The 25011-nt window shown below is 35.8% G+C and overlaps 2 protein-coding genes across 2 annotated transcripts; both read left to right on the top strand.

The window, feature by feature from the left end:
• Positions 1–994: 994 nt before the first annotated feature.
• LOC122839167 (tyrosine-protein kinase ZAP-70) lies at positions 995–7655 on the top strand. The gene is made up of 10 exons (XM_044130562.1): positions 995–1163; positions 1266–1347; positions 2403–2425; positions 2511–2556; positions 3219–3423; positions 3512–3718; positions 5118–5310; positions 5444–5584; positions 5688–5800; positions 7158–7655. The coding sequence occupies exons 1-10, from the start codon at positions 996–998 to the stop codon at positions 7273–7275; spliced, it is 1296 nt and encodes a 431-aa protein (XP_043986497.1). The 5' UTR covers position 995; the 3' UTR covers positions 7276–7655.
• Positions 7656–10021: 2366 nt separating this feature from the next.
• On the top strand, positions 10022–17930 carry mob3a (MOB kinase activator 3A). The gene is made up of 4 exons (XM_044130558.1): positions 10022–10246; positions 12402–12855; positions 15268–15470; positions 17501–17930. The coding sequence occupies exons 2-4, from the start codon at positions 12438–12440 to the stop codon at positions 17528–17530; spliced, it is 651 nt and encodes a 216-aa protein (XP_043986493.1). The 5' UTR covers positions 10022–10246; positions 12402–12437; the 3' UTR covers positions 17531–17930.
• Positions 17931–25011: the final 7081 nt, after the last annotated feature.

Genomic DNA, 25011 nt, shown 5'->3' with positions numbered 1-25011 from the left:
TGCACCAAAATGTTGCACATCAGTAATTTGAGCCACACCTTGCCTCTGCCTGTAACCTAGCAACCCAAAATTCAAACTGAGTTCCAGCACATTTTTCTCACTGCCAGATTCACTATTTTAGTCCAGATGGGGTTATCAAAAATATTCCTATTCCTGGAAATATTCAAGTGATAGAAGGCCGACTTTGTAACTGTCTTTATGCGACTTTGAAAGTTAAGGTCAGAGTTTGTCACTTTACCCAGATTTCAGGCTTGATCTCTGGTTTCTAGCTGAAATAACTGAAGCTGTGCGTCGTCTCTAGATCATTCCTCTTTAGGTCTAAAGATAATAACTTCAGTTTAGTTTCTGTTAAGTGACTTGGAATAATACCTATTTGAAGAGTTATAGTAGCTAATCTTAGTGGGAGCATGTAGATATTAACTTGGAGGTGTCCCAGGGTTGAACCTTGTGGCACCCCACATGTGACTTCAGTCCGTTTTGATAAGAAATTACCTACTAACACAAAGAAGTCCATGTTTTTTTACCCAACATTCAAACCAGTTAAGTACTGGACAAGACAGTCCTACCCAGCTTTCCAGTTGCTTCAATAATATAAATAAAATAAAAATACAATAATCAGTGATTATCCGTACATGAGTACTTAAAGGTAACTTAATATGCAAAATCCACATTTGCACATTTTTGTACTTAATGACAATCTACATTATCTAGCAAGCCAAATGAAGCTCTGCCTGTAACCTAGCAACCCAAAATCCAAACTGAGTTCCAGCACGTTTTGGTCAGCTGGCTGTACAATGGCTGCTGGAAAAGACTAGTGTTTTATTGTTCAGAAACCACTTGTTGCATTCTTGCTGGTTGCGCAGAAAGCTCCACTTCTACTTTTCAAAGATGTACCGTTGTACAGTTGCGCATCTGTTTGCAGCCATTTTCACATGCAGATGTAAACGTTGAGTTGAGGGTCACTTTTAATATTTCTGTCAACATTTGAGATCTTTATGCAATTTTATTGTTTTGTGTTTGTTAGTGTCAGAGACAGAGAAGAGGCTAATTCGTTTGCTCTCTCTATGATGTACGGGAAAACGGCTTACCACTATCAGATCCAGCAGGACAAATCAGGGAAACTGGCTATGCCTGAGGGAACAAAGTTTGACACACTGTGGCAGGTAGAGCCTCCATTTTCTTTTCTTTTTTTAAAAATTATTTTTACCTTTAATTTCTGCAGAAGCTCGAGACCTTTAAATTACTAACTTCCTCTGTCTGTTCAGCTGGTCGAGTATCTGAAGATGAAGCCTGATGGTCTGGTAACTGTCCTCGGGGAGGCCTGCGTCAATGGCAAAAATGTAGAAGGTAACAAAACACGTTGTACTTGTTCAGTTATAAATAGCAAAAGTATTCACATCCCATAGATTTTTCCACATTTTGTCACAGTACAACCTCCAACTTAAATGTATTTATTGGGATTTTATCCGAGACAAAAAGAGGATCCGTTAACTAGAAATACATATGGAAGTTTTTTGAGAGCAACTGAAATTGTTTTCCAAAGTTGTTTTTTTCCTGTTTATTTGTGGCTTTTACTTGCTCCAGTCAAGTTAATTTGTCTGTGAACGTAACACACCTGGTTGGGGTTCATAGTCGGCGGTATTTACAAAAAAATGGAAACAGCTAGCTTAGAAACCAACCCATGCGTCCTCCGTTATGATTGCTGACGTGATTAAAGTTATACAATAAAATTCACACTACATGATTTATATCACTTGTCTGTCAAAACAGCGCGCCTTTACACTATGACAGCGTTTAAGAAACCATACTAAACAGACAGAAATGCTAATAGTTGTTTTTACATATCTGTTTTAAACTAGCCTTAAGGGCGCATTGTCTCCATGGTTACCAACCGGCGCAGTGGGCGGAGCTTCTCCATAATGCCATTTTTGATATCTTTTTAATTATAAAATAAATGAACGTTGATCTTCTTACCTTGTAAAAAGTATTCGCTGCAATAAAATGACAAGTTTGATTTTTCACACTTGTCTGTTTGTGCAGCCGACCGCGCAGCACACTATGACAGCGTTTAAAGAGAAACCAACTAAACAGAAGAAATATTAGGTTACAGATGTCTGTTTTTAAACTAGCCTTAAGGAGCGCATTGTTTGTTTTGACGTCCGTCATGGCGCAGTGGGCGGAGCTCTGGAGAGCGTGACGTCACGTGCAAAGGGTCAATATCTAGGGTTTGAAAACTATGCATAATTTTTCTTTTAATTCACATTTATGTCGTGTTTTTGTGCCAGATTATCCCATAAAATTTCAATAAGATACAGTAGTGTTTGTGGTTGTACTATGACAAAATGTGAAAAAGTACAAAGGGCATAGATTCTTTCTTATTTGTCTCTCTTTCAATGTTTCAGAGAAACCCAGTGTTCCTTCAGAAGTAAGTATTCACATCCATCTTTGTTAAAATTCAGCATTTTTTTTTTTTTCAACCGATGAGATTTATCTGGATGATTTCCTTTCAGAGGCGAGGTAGAGGTCGACTGAATCCATACGTACCGCCACCTGGAGGTCAGTTATTTATTTATGTTGCAACACAGCGCTTTTATTACCAAACTATGGAGAGCAGGTTCATCAAAACTGAATGAATCTGCTGAATTATTTTATGAACAAAATACCTTTTGTTATTATTAAATATTCCCTTGAAATAAAAATATTGCTATTGTCAATCATATTTTCCTTTATTTCAAGATTTATTTAATCCCTATGCATATCACTTTTGCTAACTTTTGATCTACATATAGCATTTTTGTAACAACTGAAGGTAACAGTTACTTGATTGTGCTATTGTTAAAACTCTAATGTCTAGGGGTTCAGAGAAACGTCCAGAGAAAGAAGTAAAATTTTAAATGGTTTATTACAAAAAAGGTAGTTTCACAAACAAAACACAGTACAACTTGCCCCAATTAACACTCAAAAGAAGACTAACAAACTAAAGAGGCCTAAGTGAACCGCCAGCAGTTAAAAATAATCAAACAAGTTAGCCTAAACTAAATTCAAAACAAACCAAAAGAAAAAGGAATACTAATGAAGCACCTCCCATTTCTTCAATTTTTTTCTTAAATAGAGCATGCTCTGTTCCCAGTATATTTTTACACATAAAAATAAAACTAATATTAGGACTTGAAACTTATTTCTATAAACACACTGAACAGATCTTATTCCTCTATCAGCTGCTGCGCTGGTCTCAAAGCCAGTTACTTCTGTGCCTAAAGAGTGCGACCTTCTGCCCATGGATTGTGATGGATTTAATCCATATCACAACCCGAATGAGATCAAGAAATTCAACATCCAGCGGGACCAGTTGATCATTGATGAGGTGGAGCTCGGCTCTGGAAACTTTGGCTGTGTCAAGAAGGGAGTCCTCAGGAAAGAATCGTGAGATTAACACTATTTATTGCAAAACCAGCAATAATATTCCACATGATTTATAACAGCTTAACAATACTTAACTCTGTAACCTCAGAGGCCAGGTAGACGTGGCCATCAAGGTGCTGAAGAGTGAAAATGAAAAGCTGGTGAGGGATGAAATGATGAGGGAGGCAGAGATCATGCACCAGCTGGACAACCCGTTCATCGTCCGCATGCTGGGCCTGTGCAACGCCGAGCACCTGATGCTCGTCATGGAGATGGCTGCCGCCGGCCCCCTCAACAAGTTCCTCTCCACCAAAAAGTGAGTATATAAAGGGAAAATAAATAAATGTTTTAGAACAGATAAATGTGTGGATGTGCCAGAACTTTCTCCAGCTAAACAAAAACAAAACTGAAGATATTATCTTTGGATATAAAGAGGAACGAGTCAACACTTCACAGCTTCAGGTCATGGATTGTGACCTGAACATTCAGAGTCACATAAAGACAGTTACAAAGTCGGCCTTCTATCACCTGAAGAACATCTCCAGGATTAGAGGACTAATGTCCCAGCAGGATCTAGAGAAATTCATCTCTGCGTTTATCTTTAGCCGCATTGATTATTGCAACAGCGTCTTCACAGGTCTGCCTAAAAAAAAATCAATCAGATCCAGAACGCTGCTGCTGCTGCTCTGACTAAAACCAGAAAGACAGATCACATCACACCAGTTCTAAAGTCCTCCCACTGGCTCCCTGTAGCTCAGAGAATAGACTTTACTGTTATTAGCTTATAAACCACTGAACAGCTTAGTACCACAATACATTAAAGATCTGCTGCTGTGGTATCAACCATCTAGAACCTCTCAGGACTTCTGGTTCTGGTTCTACTCTGCATCCCCAGAACCAAACTAGGAGAAGCAGCATTCAGCTTCTATGAACCACAAATCTGGAACCAACTTCCAGAAAACTGCAAAACATTTGAAACACTGAGTTCCTTTTAAATCCAGACTTAAAACCCACCTGCTTAGAATTTATTTCTTTTAGTTATAAGTGAACCAGCAACTCTCCCGACCCCACTTAGGGACAAGGGTGAACAGAAAATGGATGGATGGATGGATGGATGGATGGATGGATGGTTATAAGTGAAACATTGGTCAATATATTTGATGCGTATTTGCTTGATGATGGGATTTAACAAAATGTACTGTTTATTATTTGTTTCATAATTGGTGACTGAAATGTTTTTATGATGTAAAACACTTTGAATTGCCTTGTTTTGGAAATGTACTATACAAATAAACTCGTCTTATGTCAGGATAAACACTCAAATGAACATTTGTAGAAGATACAAGACACAACTTTTTTTTCAAATTAACCAAAGATTAAGTAAGAAAAAATTAACACAGTGAGTAAGCAGAAGATCTGAGAAATAAAAACACTGGAGAATGAACAAATATACTGGAAAGAACGGCAGCAGTTAAATATGAAGCAAAAGATGAACAAAGAGCTGAAACACATGAAGGAACCTGAGGACATCTAGTGGAGACAGCAGAAACAACAAGTCCAAGCCATGAAACTAGAGCAATACTTTAAGAAGTACTACAATATAAAAAAAAAAAAAACCAAGATAAACAGAAAATAAAAAGCTTAAAATCATAAATCCTCCATTCAAGACAGACCATCATTATTTCTCAGACTCACCTTGTTTGTATCCGTCTCAGGGAAACTGTGTCTGTGGAGAACATTGTCAACCTGATGCACCAGATATCGATGGGGATGAAGTATTTGGAGGAGAAGAACTTTGTGCACAGAGATCTGGCAGCTCGCAATGTCCTGCTGGTCAACCAGCAGTTCGCCAAAATCAGTGACTTTGGGCTTTCCAAGGCGCTGGGAGCAGATGACAACTACTACAAAGTACGCAGCCGCATTTCTTTAAGGACAATAGACAATAATCATGACCTGATATTCAGAACTGAATGGAATAGGAAGTCTTTAAAAGGAAAATTGTTGGTTGTGTTTGCTTACTGTCAATTAATGATGTTTCCAGGCTCGTACAGCGGGAAAATGGCCACTGAAGTGGTACGCTCCAGAATGTATAAACTTCCACAAATTCTCCAGTAAAAGTGACGTGTGGAGCTTTGGCGTCACCATGTGGGAGGCGTTCTCCTACGGAGGAAAACCCTACAAGGTAACAGCGATGCGCCAGAGTGAATTTATGAAAGATTCTCACCGGGATTTGAAGAACTCTTAAACTTCATGCTACAACTCCTACCTCTCTGATTTTTCTCCAGAAAATGAAAGGTCAGGAGGTCACAGCCTTCATTAACAACGGGGGCCGTATGGAGCGTCCACCAGCGTGTCCAGAGAGGATGTATACACTGATGAAAGAATGCTGGACACATTCGTAAGAAACCCATCTCACAACTGACATACAGAGCCTCGAAAAGTATTTATACCCATTAAAAGTTTAATGTAGGGATATCCACATTTCAGGAATATCCTAAAATTGGTTTGCTGCTTCAGCCAGTTGATGCTGATCTACATTTTTAAATCTTCGAATGGAAAATATAATGTGTAACACAAAGTATTCATCCAGGGTTTTACTTTTTGTTTAATTTATTAGTAATACTGATCAAAAACATCAAGTGGCTTTTACTAAAAGAGAGACTTAATGATTTTGGAAAAATAAAGCAAGAGCAAGTCATAAACTTTGTCATTAGAAAAGAGACAAAAAAAATCCAGTAAAAGATGAAAAAATAAAGAATGTGATTTGCTGTTTTTTGTCTTAATCTGGCAAATCTGTAAGACCCTTTTTTATTCTAAATCTACAAAGAAGTGGTTGTTTATTTCATTAAAATATTGTGTGTTTAGTTTGTTTATTCATCAAGTAAAAATAAAAAATATTATAGTTTTTGCAATCATAATTAAAATCCTAAAAATAGTTGCAACTTGACATTTTTTCCTCCAGGTGTAAAAGTTTGGGCACCACTGGTTTAATGTATTTTATCTGGATTTTATGAGGCAGACCAAAAGTTGTGAAAAAGAGGGAAAATAATTTAACAGATTTTTACAAATAAAAATCTGAATCCCATGGAGTGGATTAGTTGTCAGTCCCTTTCATTTTGGCATAAACTAAACCCAGCGCAACCAACTACCTCAGTAATTGATGCTGCATTCCAGTTGTACTTGAAACTGGGAAATTCTGACTTTCCAGGTGGAAAAAAATCAACTGGAGAGCCCTCAGGGTAGAGTTGATGGGAAGGTAGAAAGAGATAAATACATCCTAGAAAACTTGTTCCAGCCTACAGAAGATTTGGGACCGGAATGGCAGGGATGCATGTGTCCGTCTGGCACGTAAACCTCAAGAAAAATAAACTTTGTGATCAATTATAGAAGAGTTCAATGGGATATTGAATATTTTTACCAGGCTTAGTGATATAATCTAAAAATCTGTAAAATAAAGAAACAAATGACTTCTTTATGCCATCCTTAGACAAGTAGAAACAAGAAAAAGTCCACATAAAAAGAAAGTGTAGACAACATTTATAGTTTGCATAATTTTTATTTGATTGCTGTGAAGTTCTAAAAATTGAGTCAGATTTGTTTTCAAACATGCAGCAAGTCATAGTCTGAGTTGACATAAATGCTGCTGTACGAACCTTGTATTATCAGTTTGATAATAACTAAGGTTTCATTTATCACTTTCAGCATGCTAAACCAAGATCTCTCACATTCTCTTCTCTCTCTCTCTCTCTTTCCAGCCACGAGGATCGCCCCGACTTCAAGAAGGTCGAGGAGTCCATGAGGACTTATCATTACTCCATATCCAGCAAGGCCAAGCCTGATGGAGCCGAAGCTGCTGCCATGCCTAGCAAGTAGACAGGAAGACAGGCGCATTCTGTCCCACTGCTGCACAAAGCATCCTTTCAACCAAGCGTTAAACTACCAAAACAAAGGGCATTTCATGAGCGGCGCATAATGATGAGCGTTGAATGCCGAGGAGATACAGCTAAACGGGCCTCATTGACAATAAATGTGCATTTGTAAATTGTTCCTGGGTGTTTCAGCTGTGTAAGGAGGGTTGCTGTAGGTTTGTGTGTCTGTCCTGGTCTGAATGTTAAGTGTCTTTGCATTGATGACAGAACTAATTCTGTATTCTGGTATTTCTAGACTGTATGGCACATGAAGAAGTTTTTTTTTTCTGTACTTTCACCTTAAAGCAGTTTGTCTGTTTTTATGCCAAATAAAGTAAAACTAACAAAAAACAGATAATTTGAGTCAGAATTTTATGTTAAGTGATTCATATATTTGGAATGGGCAACAAAGAAAATACAAAAATATGTTTGTAGAATTTATGGGAGTTTAACTGTGTAGCAATTTTTGTCAACCATTTTTTTATTCTAAAGCCATCTTGGCTTGGTTCACTGGGTTCACTACAAGTGTTTTGTTGCTAGCTTTGTTGTTCCCAACTATCGCATTTTAAAGTGAATTAATCTTGGATTGCTTTAAAATATTTCTGAATTCTTAAACTACCTAATTAAGTTTATTGAAACTAAACTTTGAGGTAAGACACTTTAAAATCCTGAAGAATTCAGTTTTTCAAGACTTAAGGTTGCTATTACAGTGGCATAAATGGTTGTTATTGTTAAAACTTTGACCCACCAAGGGGATTTTGAGGGGATTTTGTGAAAAGCAGCTCTTCTAAGGGAGAAGTCAGATCTGGTTTGCTTGCCTGTACAGCAACCATCTCATTATCTTCACAGTTCATAAGTGGGGGTTGAATGGAACGGGACGTAAATAGGTAGAGTGTAGAACTATCTGCAATTATGTGAATACTGTACCAGCCTGCTGAGGAGAAAAGAGATGTGAGCCGCAAGGTAAAACTATGACTTTCTCAGTTAAATTATAGGGAGAACCTGTAAACTATATGCAGAAAAACTCCAGACGGATTTAAACCCAGGGCTTTCTTCCTGCACGGAAACAGTGCTTCGAATTAATGTTTTACTTTTCATTAAGAAAAGTAAAACATAAAACTCTCCTACATTAGTTTATGTGTTTCTTTATTGTGCATCTGCTCTGTCTTCTCAAACTCCCACCTGATCTGAGATCCACTGGAGGTTTCTTCCTGTTAAAGTGAAGGTTTTCCTCTCCACTGTCCCCACAACATCCATTTATTTTGTGTATTTTGTTGTTGATTTTATAAAAATCCTTATAAAATCAACAACAAAATACACACAATTGTTTACTGTCGTTACGCGCTCGTGAATACTGCAAATCATTCACTTAATCAATATAATTTCAATAGATAGAAAATGTTTGGAACTAATTTGAATAGTAAACTGAACTTAATGCACTCTTTAATAACCAGGATCAACAGGAATGTGGGTAAGATTGAATGGAAATTATGCATTTTGTGAATGAATTATTAATTATTGATTAACTGAATTTAACTAAAACTGAACATTGACAGGTAAATGGGAGGAAACTTCAACATAGACTGCAAATGTTCTTGAGGAACTATTATTTCTGAAGTGAGAACGCTTCATTTACCCAAAAAAATAGTTATAAAGGACTTCAGGACTTCATTTCTACTTTCTCACTTTTTGTCCTGGACCAGTTACCTTCGCAACTCGACCTCAACTACGGATGAATGGGTAAAAATATCAACAAGTCATTTAAAATGTTTTCTTTTTTTTTTTATAGCATTTGATCATCTGAACCCTTCATGTAAAAATGGATGTTTTATGAGTATTTTAATAGATTTGTGAGCAAAAGAAAGGTATCTAGAGTTGTTTATTTATTTGTGGTTTAAACATGATGTACTGTGGTTTACTTAGAGTGCGTTATGAAATAAATGAGGTTAGTCTGACAGGCTCTGTAACACATTGTGTCAGAGGAAGTGCCTCTGTTTTGCCAGGCAACACTGAACAAGCCCGGAAGTTGAAAGATGGCATTTCAAAATAAGATTTTCTCGTTGTATGTACTACGGTTTTGTACCTAAAATATGTTTTACTTTACATAAATAATAAGCGATTCACATAATATGTCTTGGTAGTTAAAAAAGAGGAAATCTAAATTAATCTACATGAGCTTTATGAATGTATACTCATCTTAAAATGACATTGACAACTTGATTTAGTCACAGTAAAAAAATATAATAATTTACTTTGAAAAAAATTAATTAATCAAATTTCGTATTTATGTGCATATATGTACCGATTAGACATATGATACATTTAGAAAGAAGTAGTTGTAGAAGAATAATATAATTTTACTCTTCTCTGCATACACATTTCTATTTTCTCTTATGTGTATTAAATAAACAACAAGCCAGAAATTAGAGTAGTTTGGTTGGTTGTAACATTTTAAAAGATATGTGTAGATTCCTAATCTCTTATCTAATCTGTAATCTGTGCACAAATGCCTGACTGCTGAGAATGTGTGAAACACTTTCTATCCATCTCTAACTCCATAATAACATCTTTCCCAAAGTTTTATTCATGCATGTCTAACCTGGGTAAGATTCATTATGTAATATCCAAGCAGCAATATTTTATAAATGTGTTACAATCCAGTGGAAAAATTCAAGTCAATTATTTTGAAGGTATCAATCGGAAATCACTGGTGTTACCGCTAACTTTGTGGCGGTATACTTTTCGCATTGCAGGGAGGAGTCAGACGTTAGTTTCTTCATTAAAGTGGCATATTTATTGATTTATCGCCGTCTTTACAGCATGTTTAGCAGCCTGAACCCATAATGTAGGTCGCGCATATCTCTGACGTACAGCTATCGACGAGTTATCGTGTAATCTTTCGGCAGAAGACCGAAGGAAACAGGAAGGCGGAACAAGTAAGTTCGGGAAAGTGCCTTTCAACTGTGCGGTTTCGTCACCCTTTGATCAGACCGTCTCAGATAACTGATGTTTCTGGTTGATTTTATTGCTAATTTTAATTGCGGGTATATAAGGTTTCTTGCGTATTATTATTATTTTTAATATTTTTTCGTTTATTTTTTTGAGCAACAAGTCCGAGCGCGCTGTGAAGCGTCAAGAACAAACTTCACCAACAGTCGTCATGTGCCCCGCTGTTTTAATCTCCGGGGCTTTCATCCTGGAAAATGAGCTAAAAAAGACACAAATCCGCATTGTTGTGAGGGGGGTGGTGCTCATTCTTCAGACAGAGAGCTAAATAACAGCACTAATGTGAAGTTGCGATGCTAAAGGCGTGTTTCTGTCGTTGTTGTGCATCGTAAGCTTTCAGGGCTCTGAAGTAGGAAATGACTCACGCAGACTCCATGTTTCATCTTCAATGTGGAAGTAACGCTGTTTCACCTTAATTATTGACTTTATTTAACTTTGTTGAATGTGTTTAAAATTAGTGGCATTATTTTGTAGCAGATAAAATTGGGTTTCATTTTAAACAATTAACATTTTGAGGGAAGGATGGGGATTCCTTCATTTTGTGCCCCACCTGTATTCATTGGAGACACAAAACTTACCATAAATATAATGTATTATAATATATTTATACACATTATAACAAATATTCATAATAATTCAGAATTTTAAACCCCTTTAGTGGTCATTTTAGCAGTTTATATCTATTTTTGCTTCTTAAAACACAAAAAGTGGATTTCTCTTTTTCTCCCTTCCCATATATGCACCTTTTAATTTCTCAATGGATATTATACAAACCTTGAAGTCTCAAAAAATTACAGCAACCCTGACTCTGATCCATTTTTGGGATTTTTATTTTTTTTTCCCAGTGCAAAGTGCTAAAAGATTTGCTCCACCAGGATCCATGGACACATTCCTTTACAGATTGTAGTTTTTACAGCATGGAAATATTCCTGAAATCAAAAATAAACTCTGGTCATTGAGGCATGTCTCCTGGCATCTGATGAAAACTGATTTTAAACTATATGAACAGTAGTTCTGGGGTCATTTAGTAAAATCTGGGGGAAAAAACTGTGGCCCACAATCATGCTTAATTAAAAAATATATTTAGACGTGATAAAAATGTTTTTTAAAAAATTCTTTACTGAAAACTTGTCAGAATATTTCAGTTAATTGATCAACTAAAAGATCAAATTTATGAGTGTGGAGTTTTAAAAACTGTGACAGAATATTACAGAGAATATTAAACTATGAATTATTTTCTGTTTTTGAGCTGCGATTTGTGCAGCATGTACCCAAAAATGTTGAAAACATTAACAAGACTGACTAAAGACAAGAGTAAAATAAATTGTAAATATAAAAGTACAAACTTTTTAAAATATTTCAGATGAAATGTGGACTGGGTAATAATGCTTACCTGTTTAATAACTGAAATAATGTAGAATTTTTCGATGCTGACTGCTGAAAATGAACATTATCTTACTATAAATAACCTTTCAAGAAGGAAAAAAATGGTCTGAAAATAATAAATGTGGATGTTTTTGTATTTTAATGTATATTTAGTCTGTTAATTCACCCCAAATCAACGAGAACAGCAGTTTGATCCAACTCAGATTTGATGAGCTTTCAAGCAGCTTTTTATTTGTCCGTGTGCCAAACAGAACGGGTTTGGACTGTGGACCTTAGAGAGCCTGCAGCTTTATACAGTCGTCTCAAAAACAGTCAACTTTAAAATGAAGCCAATATTCAGATTTGTGACATTTTAACTTTAGGGGGGAGTTTCTGTTAATGAGCCAGTTTGGGGCATCTAAAGCACCCAGTTCTGTTCAGCAGTAAGAATTCACTGATCTGCTATGATTGACGTTTGTCACAAAATAACTACTTTTTTCTCTTAATAATTAAATGAATGAATGCACCAACCAACAGTGTGTGCTTTCCTGTAATTTACCCCCATCAAGAATCTGAAGTCTTTTTTTCAGTTTTATAGTTTTTTGGGGGGTAAAATAATTGGCAGAAAGCCTCAAAGAATGCCAAAAATTAAAGCATTTGAAAACACTGAAGTCTGCACATTTTGTTTGTGCAACCTTTTGACTGCATTCTCCTCCACAGTAAATAATTCACCAGAGGGATCCGTCGTAGGCGACCATGTCTATGGCCCTGAAGCAAGTCTTCAACAAAGACAGAACGTTCCGGCCCAAGCGCAAGTTCGAGCCTGGCACGCAACGCTTCGAGCTGCACAAGAAGGCGCAGGCGTCTCTAAACGCGGGCCTGGACCTGAAGCAGGCCGTGCAGCTGCCGCACGGCGAGGACCTCAACGACTGGGTGGCCGTCCACGTGGTCGACTTCTTCAACCGCATCAACCTCATCTACGGCACAATCAGCGACTCCTGCACCGACCAGACCTGCCCCGTCATGTCCGGCGGGCCCAAGTACGAATACCGCTGGCAGGACGAGCACAAGTACAAGAGGCCGACCGCGCTGTCCGCGCCCAAGTACATGAGTCTGCTCATGGACTGGATCGAGGTACAGATCAACAACGAGAACATCTTCCCCACCAACGTTGGTGAGTCTTTGTTTCTTTGGAGTTTCGCCAATTTATTTTATTTACTAATTTTTTTAATTTGCGGACCACCAAATTAGTGCTCAGTGACCGGATAAGAAAAAAGATTTGAAAAAAAGTATTATTTCTGAATCTGTGTGCAGTGAACTGGTTTAATTTAGGTATTCACTTTATCCTCACAATTAAGTTGCATAAATCTGGATGAATCAAAGTTGTTTTTTGCAGTCAAATCTTCATCTTAATCGTTTCACAAAACTCATATACAACAGAAAATGAAACATAGAGCTCATTCAGCAGCGTAAATCAACCCACTGTGTCCTTATCCGCTCATCAGCAGCGCCTGCTCTTCACGTGTGGCGTTTGAGTTTCTGTGGTTCCCATCAGTCCGAACTTGAAGTTGTTGAAGACCACTTCCTCCTCTGCAGCCCTACAGTCAAAATTTATCACCAGTTTCTTTTGATGCTTTTTCCACCATGAAACTTTCTGAGACGAAGCCAAACAAGCTGAAGTATGGAGGCAAACGGGTTTTCTAGTGTCAATAGAAATGATTTTACAGAGGGTGTCTTTAATTGCAGCTTAGATAAGAGGTAAATTATTTTTGCCGCTGTCGCTTCTAATAGCAAAATATAATGTAGAAAGCTTGAAACACTAAAACAAATAATGCGGTGGGAAAATTAAACACAATGTCAAAGACAGACAATAATCAAAAGGAACAATCGCTTCAGATAATATTACAAATTATGATTGAGCAGATGGTGGAGTTGAGATAATTTGCAGATTGTTTGTAGAGACAACATGAGAATTATTAATAGACATTCAACAAAGAGCTGCAGTGGGTAAGTATGAGGTTATGGATTAATGTTGTTTAAACAGAAAACACTGCATGTTGTTTACTGCTGCCCAGTTTTACTCTGCCTCAGTGCAGAGAAATGGACCAATAATTACATTACAGCCATTAATTAAACAGCAAAAAAGAGAAATACGCTTCATCAATACCTGGATCACACAAACACATTATTCTAAATTATTGAAAACTTACCGATGTGGTGAATTTCGTACCCATTTAAATGACAGTTACCAGAGAATATTCAAAGGTTTTCTTTCAAATTATAATCTCAAAGGAAAATTCAAATTCAGAACCACAAAAATTAAGTTTCTGCATTTTATTATGGAATTAAAGTCCAAACATCAAACACTTCAAGCTACTTTGTAATGACATGGTCTAAACTAAATATGAAAAAGACACAATATATTGTGTTATTATAGCATTATTAGCATCAATATTATAATTATTGTTAATACTAGGATACACTTTTTTCACTCCCGATACCAATATAGATATCCACGGTTTAGTATCGGCCGATACAATCCGATACACAGATTTATTATTAGTAATAATGTAATTTATGGCACATCGTTGAATTAACTGTGTTAATAAATCTAAGAGTAAATGAAGGTATAGCTCTACAGTAGTAATAGAGTTCATACTTTACGCTCTCAAACTTTTGTTACTTATTATTTTACTGTCATTTTATTTATTTATAATTAGGCCTGTCGTGATAATACATTTTTATAGATGATGAATTATCCCAGAAGTTATTGCAATAAACGATAATATTGTTTTTTTAGAGACCATGACATAATAATGCAAGATTACGTTTTCAAAGATCAATAAACTTTAAATTCTAATGAACATTTAACGCTGGAAAATAAACAAAACGCTTCATACAATTAATTATAAAGTCTCTGTAAACAAAATTGTCCCTCAAAAAAGGGCTGAAGCACCAGAAGGAAGACTTTTGTCATCCAGTCGTTGGTAGAAAGAGAAAAAAAGTTTGATCATGCAAAAGGAAGTTATTGAACTAAATCCGATTAATAAAATTTTTTTGGCTTATTGCTATAGGCCTATTTATAATGTTGAATAAACATCAAAACAGTCTAACCAGAAATAATCATATTTAATCCAACATCTGGTGCAAAAAGCAACTTTTAAAAATAACCTGTGGAAAAAAAAAATCAATCCAAAATATGAAGCGTTTGTGTTTCAAGGCTGCATTTATTAGATTACCTTCTGCGTTTCACATCGCAGACGTTGAGGATTCAGTAAATCCGTGGCAGTGGCATTCTCGTCTGGATTTTATTATCTCTGCATGTATGCATGGCCTCTGCTCCGGTTCAGCAGCTGACTTTACAACAGAAACATCCAGGCAGTGGATTAAAAAAATGGGTCACACCATGCCCAGCACACTATGAATAGAAACCAGCGCCGATGTGAACTACTTCCTGCTAATTTTGTCAAAGCAAACTGCAGTCAGACGATCAGAAAATGTAATTATTTATGAAATAGTTTGTTGTGAATGTGTTTTATGTCTGGTGCAGACTGTAAGAGAGTCTCTCCATCTGCTGCTCCCCTAGGTACTCCCTTCCCTAAGTGCTTCATGCAGGTGGCTAAGAAGATTTTGTCTCGTCTATTCCGGGTGTTTGTCCACGTCTACATCCACCACTTCGACCGGGTCTCCCAGATGGGGGCCGAGGCGCACGTCAACACCTGCTACAAGCATTTCTATTACTTTGTCACTGAGTTCAACCTGACGGACCACAAAGAACTGGAACCCCTGGTGAGTCAAACACGCCTAGAGCTGAGCTAACTAAACACCAGAGAGGCTTTAAATGGGGGCAAATCAGAAAGCAAACAACCTAATAAATAGTAATTACAGACCCTTGTTTTAATTTGCACAATTGATTAAATTATATTAAAAATGATAAATGAAGAAAAGATTATTTTCTAAAGGAACTTTCATTTTAACATTAACTTAAAAGTCTGTAGGCTTTAGATAAAAGTTGAAGTCTTGTGTAGAAGGAATTTAGCAAAAACAAATAATTAATATCAAAGCTTTAGCGCCCCTGGCGGTGAAACAGTGTAAAAGCACCGCCATTTCACAACATAACTGAACATTTGATTCTTTTAGTCCATCTAGGTAATTATATGATATTAATGATATATATATTAATAATAATGTAGTAATATAATACAATGTTATAATATAATAATACAATATTATTAGTATTATTGTTATTATGTCAGTATTTAATTTCCCTTTGGATTAACAAAGTATTTTTTTTATTTAATTTGAATTATCTATTATTATTACCTAAATATTTGGATTTTTATTAATTCAGTTAACACATTTATATACAGGTGTCTCAATAAATTAAAATAGTACTGATTTATTGAGCTGTACTTGTTGTGTTGCAGTGAGTGATAATAGAAATAAACTCCCTGCTGATCAGCATGAATGAGAAAATCTGAATCATGCAAAATGCTCTGTGCAGCCAAAAGCAAGAACATGAAAACTTCCAGCCATGAACGTAAACACAGCAGCTCTGCTCACTGGATCGTTTTCAGATATATTGTGAAAATAAATGTTGGGACATTTTATTTAGGTTCAAACTAAAGTTTTCTCTAAGACAGTGCAGTTTTTTGCAGTCTCACTGGGCATGCTCAGACTGAAGAGCCCTCCCTCCTCTGAGGGAGTTGTTTATGGATTTAAAGCGACATGTTTTGACATTTCTCAGATCTGAAAAGTAGGTCTCCCTGATAAGATGCTTTAACCTTTAACCTTTTACCTGTTTTTGATCCATCGACGTCTTGTCATGATCAAGCTCTGGAAAAACTCTGCTGCTCCAAAATCAGGACTTTATTTCACTACCCTGGAAGATTAACAATAAAAAAGGATAACACAATAAATGCCGATTTATTTTATTAATTATATATTATCTGTTTGAATCACACATGTATGTTTCTTGCTGCGAATAGTTGAGAAAAATATTAATTTTAGCCTCACAGAGTCACCATGCTGACCTAATTCAAACAATCTATATTTGGGAAAAAGCACCTTAAAAGTAATAATTACATAAATTCTTTACAATATTTTCACAATTTCTTATCAATATTTGCATAGAACATTAACTGGATCTAGCTTTTGAACTTGCAGAATAAAAAAACAAAATCTTGTTTTTTGACTAGAAATGAAAGAATGACGTGTTTGGAGCAGCAATTAAGCCAAAATTGTACAAAAAATGTGCTACCCAGAACTCCTGAAGTGGCATTTTTAGATTCACCTGCTTCAAAATAAGTAAATCTCATCTGTAAAAATAAATAAATCTCAGATTAAGATCTTGTTGCTCTCCATTTATTAATCAACAGATCAGATGCTTCGTTTAGCGTACACTTGATCATTCGCAGCAAATCAATGCTATAATTTTAGCCAATAAAATGTTTATTTTCTTTTTAAAAAAGGAATTAAATCATTTGTCTATTTGTAATTTATGTATTTCTACAATTGCATGAAATAGGTTTCAGTAGTTGGATGAAAAGTCTGCAAAATGGGGCAATTTAAAAAATATATTAATTAAAATATAATCATTAGTTGTACTTAGAAAAAATGTAGCAATACTCTTGAACCCACACATTTAAATTAATTTAGAGCTTTCTTAGGAATTAACTTGTTTATTTTTACTGGTGCAGCTCAATAAATCAGAAAAATTATTGAAAAGTTAATTTATTTCAGAGTCAGCCATTAATACTGATTATATTTAGAGTTTTTTCATTGTTTTCTAATAATCGACTCGCTGTTAATGTCCACAGAAAGAGATGACTGCTCGAATGTGCCACTGAGGGACCTGAGGACACGTCCGTCCACCCGTCCATCCGTCCATCTCCACGACTGAATCAGAGAGAGAAATGGGAGCAAAGAAATCCAGAGTCTATTTTTATATTTAAGTACTGTAATCTATTTTATCCATTCTTTAGGTTTTCAACAAGAACATTCTCGTGTGAGGCAAACTATTCCTTTAAAAAAGAAAAAACAAAAGAAAGAAATCCTCTTGCAGACATCAGAGCACAGTATTAAGAGGTGTATGTTTGTGTTCATGTTTTTCTGTTTTATTTCAATCATTCCGCCATGCTATCTCCTTCCTCTCGGTTTAAAATGATCTGAAATTAGATTTTTATTTCTGACTGTAAGTCTTAAAAATCACTATGTTGTTACATTAAAGTGATTTCTAATCTCTTTTAAGTGGAATTGGTTTGTTTGTGTTTACATCAACACTGACTGGGTTCCAGCAAAGTTATTATAGTTAAACTAAAACGGACTGATGAACAAAAACTGAAACTGGGAAAGCATTTTCTTTAACTGAAATAAATAAAAACAATATTTAATGGAGAAAACAATTATAAAACTTTCTGAAATATAGATATAATATTTTTCATTTTGTGTTTATTTTTTAGCATTTCAGACTGACATGAAATTGATTTTTTTATTTACTTTTTCCAACAAAAGCAGTTTACGTCAGCTGTTGGCAAATTACGGCACTTTATGTTCCTCATGGCGGTACGTAAAAAAACAGCCCGAAAAATGCTGCGGAGAGCAAAAGCTGCCAAAGTCAAGAGGATTGGTCAAGAATAAGTTAACTAAAACTTGATTATATAGGTATAGATAATCACAATACTTTGACTTTTTGAATTCTGCATCTAAAAAAGTACGAAACAACTCAAACTAGTACTGTTACTAATAAAAATTTTATATTTAGTTAAAGCTGCAGTAACTTTTTATAAAGAATGTTTTTTATGTATTTTTTAAAAACTGTCTCATGAGAGTATAATGTGAGATAAAATATGAAAACATCGATATCGTCCACTTCTGTCAACCATTGCCATTTAAAGAAATGCAACATTCCAGAGCTAAAACAACCAATCAGAGCCAGGAGGAGGGACTTAGCGTTATCATGATCAGTCTCTCCAGGATCACACTGTAGTGTGAAAAAATATTATTTAATTGGAAAAAAACAAAACAAAACAAAAAAAGACCACTTGTTGAATGCTGAATAAACAGCTGTTTAACAGTTTAATGGGTTTTATCTATGTATTCTGGCACAATCGGCCTTTTAAGAACATTACGAATTTAGATTTGACCCAAAATAAACATGAGTTTGACCCCCCTAATTTAAGTGGATGCGTTGGAACCAGTAAAGGTTTGACGGCGGCCCAGACGCTACCAAAGCCGGGTACTGTTTCACTCCGGTTCTCAGATGTCCAACCGGCCGGTGTTGGTTGCTGATACGCTTAGGAGATGAAGGTCACAAGAGACCTGAGCCTCACGCGACGTGACGAGCGCCACATGTCCTAAAAATAAAAAATAAAATCCACGTCCTCAACTCGCCACTAGGGGGCTCCAGACACCAGCACTTGTCTGCATCTGGGGAAACCCAGTCACCCCTCTGCTGCTGCTGCAACGCTTACAAAATCCGCCCATTGCGCCTGTTATAGGCATGAAGCGCAGACCTGATCTGGATTAAGCCGCTTATGTAAGAAACAGGGCAGACTGTACTGTGATGGAAACAGAGGACAGTTTGTTGTGAATGAACTCCGCCTGACGTGACCGGGTCAACCGCAATGACATCGAGTTGGATGGATGTGGAGGCACTTTTCAGTTTTAATTAAGCAAGTTGCATAAATAAGAGGCAATAAGTTTGAAAACAAATCATTAGGGACGCAGCTAGTAATTATTTTTGTAGCTGATTGTTCTGACCATTGATTAGATTTTTTTTAAATGCCACTTTCTACAGATTTTTCATTACAATTTTTATGAAAAAGATGCAAATAAACAATTCAGTAGCTTTTATAAATAAGAAAATAAACATTTTATAGCCTAAAACGCAAAATCATAGCATTCCCTTAGTATATGCTTGATCATTTGTAGATAAATTGATTCATTTTTGCACTAACCAGTTGCTAATTGGATAACAAAATAGGACAATTGGAACCAAAAATGCCACTTGAGGAGATTTAGGTAGAACATACTTACAGATAAAGGATTTTTTTATTATCTTAAATACAAGATATATAATTTTTTTGTACAGTTTTGGCTTAATTACTGATCTGAATAAGCTGTTTTCTCTGAAATTGTACTGTTTTTGAGTTTGTAAATTCCAGTTAATCAATTGCTAAATTAGTTGACGATTAATCTGATAAATTTTTTCAGCCCCACAAAACATGCAGCATAAAATAGTGTTATATTTTGCAGAAAATAAAACTTATTTCTGCTGAAGAAGGAAGAGAAAGTGCAACACTTTAGTGAAACAAAATTTAAGATAGACCTGAGAATATTCTACAATAAATAAGTTCTAAACACACAAAGTCAAACATTATTTAAGGGTCTGTCTTTAATTTGTTTAGTCTTCTCAGCGCCGGCAATTTAATTAAAAATTTTGCTTATTTCATGTTGTATTAAACCTTTTATCTTTTTTCTATTGAATCTAAGTAATTTACTAAAATAAAACATTAATAGACAGAAAAGTATTCATTTGGTGGACATGCTTCTGAAGACTTTAAATTTGATAATTGGATGCTAATAATAGTAAAAACTGCAAGCTAATGAAGCCAACAAATTGCATCCAAGTTGCATCAGAAACTGAAGCAGACTGAAAGTAAAATTAAAATCTGGAACTGGTTTAACGGGTGAACACGGTGTTACGTTTAAAGAACTGTTAAACTTTGTATGCTACTTACTGTGAGAAAGGAAAAAAAAACACTTTTATGCTTAAGGATGTAAGTTTTCACGATGTTTCGTAGTTCTGTGGTTGAATAAAGAAACCCGACATCAGTTTGAGGTGTGGATTATTAAAACCATTGCAGCTACAATTGTCTATGATTTGGGTGATGTAACCCTGAGACGTTGTTGCACTAAATCAGCATCAATCTTACCTTCCAAAGATTATCACCATTGCGGACTCAAGAAATCCTAACAATGCACAACCTTGGGGGGATTGTTTGCTCAAAAATGCTGATTTAAAGTTAGTAAAATACCAAAAAATTAACTTGCACCAGATTTTTCTTTTGGGCCTTCTGTCAGAACAAAACTACAGGCAATAATATTAGCTTAAGGACAGCCAGCAGAGCTTAATTTGACATTGCTAACTAATAAATAGCATCGAGTTCACTACTTTTGGTTCTTGACTTGAACATTTAAGAGTCATTTTCAATTATCTGTTGATTGAACCATTTTAATTTTTATTATATTCAATTAAATGTATTTACTGAACAAGACAAATACTCTTAGCTCTTTTATGTTGGTCCAACCCAGATGAAGTTAAAAGATTTTTCATCATAAAAGATGTTAAAATAGATTAGTAGATTTGTTTCTCCAACTTGTTAAATGTTAACTTTACAAGTACAGTTTTATAGTGTGCATATATTCCAGTACATGGTGAGTGTGTTGTTATTTCTGAACGGGGGATTTCCTTGTGGGAACACTACATCTGCTTTCAGATGGGCTGGCTTCAAACATGGAGAAATTCATTTAAATACAACCCCAGCATGACGGAATCTGCTCTAATTAAGGATAAACTTAATATTTTAATAATAAATATTTTCAGATAATCAGATTTAATAATCAGTGATAATGTTTCGGGTTTTCTCCAGTTGAAACGTGACTGCAGGCGGGTCACATTCGTGTCAATGGGTTCATCCCAGCCAGGCAGCCTCACAGCTATTTCAGTGTTAGGATTCCTCGAAGCATTGGCATGGGGGAAAGATTTGACACCTTTATTCCTCTCTGGAAGCATCATTAATTCTGACTCTTTTCCTTTCTTTATACCTGAAATCATAAAAACACGTCTACCATTCAACTGCATGCCTCAGCTTTTTATTCTAAACTTCTTCTAAAGTATTTTTGGTCTAATTTCTAGTCCAAAATGTCTTAGTACACTTAAAATAATAAATAGAAGTAAATAATCCAGAATACTGATGAAGACGTACTAATTTCACTAGCAGATTAAATGTCTTTTTATAAGTGAAATAATCTGCCAGTGGAACTAGGACCCCTTTTAATCAATATTAAGAAATTATTTACTTAAAATGAGTTCTTATGTCTTGCTTGAAAGTTACTTGTATATTAGTTTTGTCTTATTTCAAGATTGAACTTGAAACTAGACTAAATTATTTAGTAAGGTTTATTACTTTTGCAGTGAGGTTGACTAATAATGAAATCATTTGCATGGATTGGTTCACACATGCAGCCTAAATGTAGTGAGACGCAATAAAGTCAACTTTATTTGACCAGTCTTCTTAGAATTGATCAACTTTCTTTAATGTGTTATTTTCTCGTAATTGACTCGACTTTTGATGAAAAAGTTTCAGAAAGAAATATCAGAGAGATTCCATATAAGCTATAATCTTTTATTTAAATTTTTTTATATGTAAGTTTGGGATCATTGTGCTTTTTTTTTTTTTTTTTTTTTTTTTTTTTTTTTCTTAAATCATCTTTTGGCAGAAAAGAGGTGCTAATTTTTTATTTTCTCCATAATCACTGTTGGTGAAAAACAACTTATGCCATTATGTCATTCCATCACTCAATTTCATGAAATTTCTATGAAATTCAGGGTATGTAAACTTCTGACTGGTATTACACCCATGTAATTTTGTTTAATCTTTATTAACGATAGCTCTACAGCCAATAGGAATAACTCAATATATTGATGTAAAATGTGAACATATTTCTATTTAAGTTGCTGCTTTATTGTTATTTCTACAAGGATGTTCACATTGGATACACATTCCGTGTTTCTCCTCCTTCAGTCAATCTTGGGGAGGACGGAAAAAGTAGGTTTTGACATACAAATATATATTTTAAAGAGGCCACATGATGTAACGTTGTGCTCCAGTAACATCACCCACTGAAATGACATCATAGCCTGCTGTAGCGCGATCCTTTTACAGGATTGTCCCTCCTCTCCCTCCCTTGTTCCCTGGCAGCGTGTGCTTCGCTTGTTACGTGTGAGATGAACCAAACTCAGCCCTGCCTTTTGCTCGTCCCTGCCCCCACCCTTCTGTGGTTTTTCTCTGCTGGAATGTACCAGACAGCCTCGGAGAGAAAGCTCTGCAGCAGCTCCAAGACGCGAAAGGTAAACAAGGGAGGAAATCATGGCGGCCTGCGGCCAATGAAAGCTAACTGACGCTCTTCCAGTTTTGATTTTACACACCTCTGGCCCATGGTGTTGTTTTCCTGGTACAGTGTGGCCAGTTTTACAGTCGGAAGAGGGTTTGGGACATTTTGTGACTCAGCACAAACCCAAACGACTCTGTGGGGTGTGAGTCATGCATCTAGTGGCGAAGCTTCTGCAAAACCTAGGAATCAGGGACGCGATTAAAAGGAGGCTGTTCCTCTTTTGAGAGGATACAAAAACAAGATGCTGCACTGAAAAAACACAAAATCTCACAAAGCAGGGGAGTGCTGCGGTGGCGTAGGGGATAGGGCAACCCACATTTGGAGGCCTTGAGTCCTCGACGCGGCCGGTTCGATTCCCGGACCCGACTGACATTTGCCGCATGTCGTCAGCCTACTGTCCTGTAAGGGACACTAGATCCCACCAAAGACCCCCTGGGGGAAAAAAATCTCACAAAGCAGTCGAGTCTCTAGTGCAAATGAGTTTACTTGAAATAAGACAAAACTAACTTACAAGTAACATTTCACCAAGATAAAGTAAATAATTGCTCAATATTGATGAAAACATTTTGGTTTGAATGGCAGATTATTTCACTTGTAACATGAGAAAATGTCTTGTTACAAGAAAAAAACTGCCACTGGAACTAGTGCTTTTCCATCAATATTAAGCAGTTGTAAGTTAAAATAAGTTACTTTATCCTCCTGAAAAGTTGCTTGTAAGTTAGTTTTACCTTATTTCATGTGCACAAAGATATTTGGACAAAAAAAATACTTGGTGAGATTTTGTGTTTTTGCATTATGGTTCAGGGAACCATATTAAATTAATCATGAATAGCATGCAAATTTGAAGGATTTAAGGATACATTTGACCCATTTTGTTTTCCCAGTTTGAATGATCATATGATGCATATAAGCCATAGGAAGAAGAGCAAAATGTTGAAGTTTAAATTTAATACGTTTCTCTGAGCCACACTGCAAAAACATAAAATCTTACTAAATATTTTTGGCCTAGTTTCTAGTGTAAATATCTTACTACACCTGAAATAAGACAAAACTAAATTATAAGTAACTTTTCAGCAAAGTACAGGAGCTCATTTTAAGTCAATAAGTCCTCAAAAGTACTAGCTACAAGTGACATAATCTGCCAGTAGAACAATACATTTTTCCCATATTATAATATGTAATGTAAGAACAATGGTTTGAATGCATTTATCAAAATACTAAATTTAATGTCATCCATTCATGATGAGAGTATTTGAATATCTGACCGGCAATTTGCCCACAACAGTGCTGCAATGAATTTTGACATTGTTTAAATCTAAATAAGCCTAAATACATTAAAAATACATTTTAAATACATTAAAATGTATTTAAAATACATTTTTATGTATTTTAATTAAAATGTATTTTAATTAAAATACAGCTCAGCTATATTACTCCAAAAAAAGAAGAAGCAATCCATCTGAAGGCTGATTCCTCAAACTGAAATGAAAAAACCCAAAACAAAACAGTCATACCCGAATGGTTTGTTATAAGTGGTTATGTAACAAGATCGCAGTGTGATTTCAACACAAAGCGTTTGCTGAATCTAAATGGGAACGATGCTGCTGCAGAAAACTGCTCCAACTCAGAGACAAAGCGGATTCCAGGAATGTTCTAGATCCAGAAGGCTGCAGCAATCTTCCTTTAAAGCCAAAAGCTCATCTACTACAACCAGAGGCTATGTTTATGTGTCTTCTCCTCTGGAAGCCGCTTCCTTTTTGGTATCATGTTGCTAAACAGGAGGAGCAGGCACACTGGACACTCTGGGTTGCTATGACCATCCAACTTAAGAACAGTATGCAGATTATTGTAACAGAGTAAGGCTCCTGGCTGCATGCAGATGACTGATCTCCTTGGCCTTTCAGTGTGTTTTGTACATGCCAGAAGTGAATCCTATGAATGCATTTGCACATACGAGAGTTGTGAACAGCTTCACTCATGCCTGAATGTGCTGAACTGTTTGTACTGGAGGATTGTTTTTGCAAAAAACAAGTTCTATGAATCCTGCAGCCATGTCAGTCATCATCTAACGATCTGAAGTCCAAACAATTTGACTCTCATTGTTATAACGTCTTGATTGCTGCACACTTCAGATGCCAGAAACTGGAAAATA

The sequence above is a fragment of the Gambusia affinis genome, linkage group LG10, assembly GCF_019740435.1.
Source record: "Gambusia affinis linkage group LG10, SWU_Gaff_1.0, whole genome shotgun sequence".
Lineage (NCBI taxonomy): Eukaryota > Metazoa > Chordata > Actinopteri > Cyprinodontiformes > Poeciliidae > Gambusia > Gambusia affinis.
The sequence above is the reverse complement of the archived record's forward strand: the minus strand, read 5'-3'. Positions and strand labels throughout refer to the sequence as shown.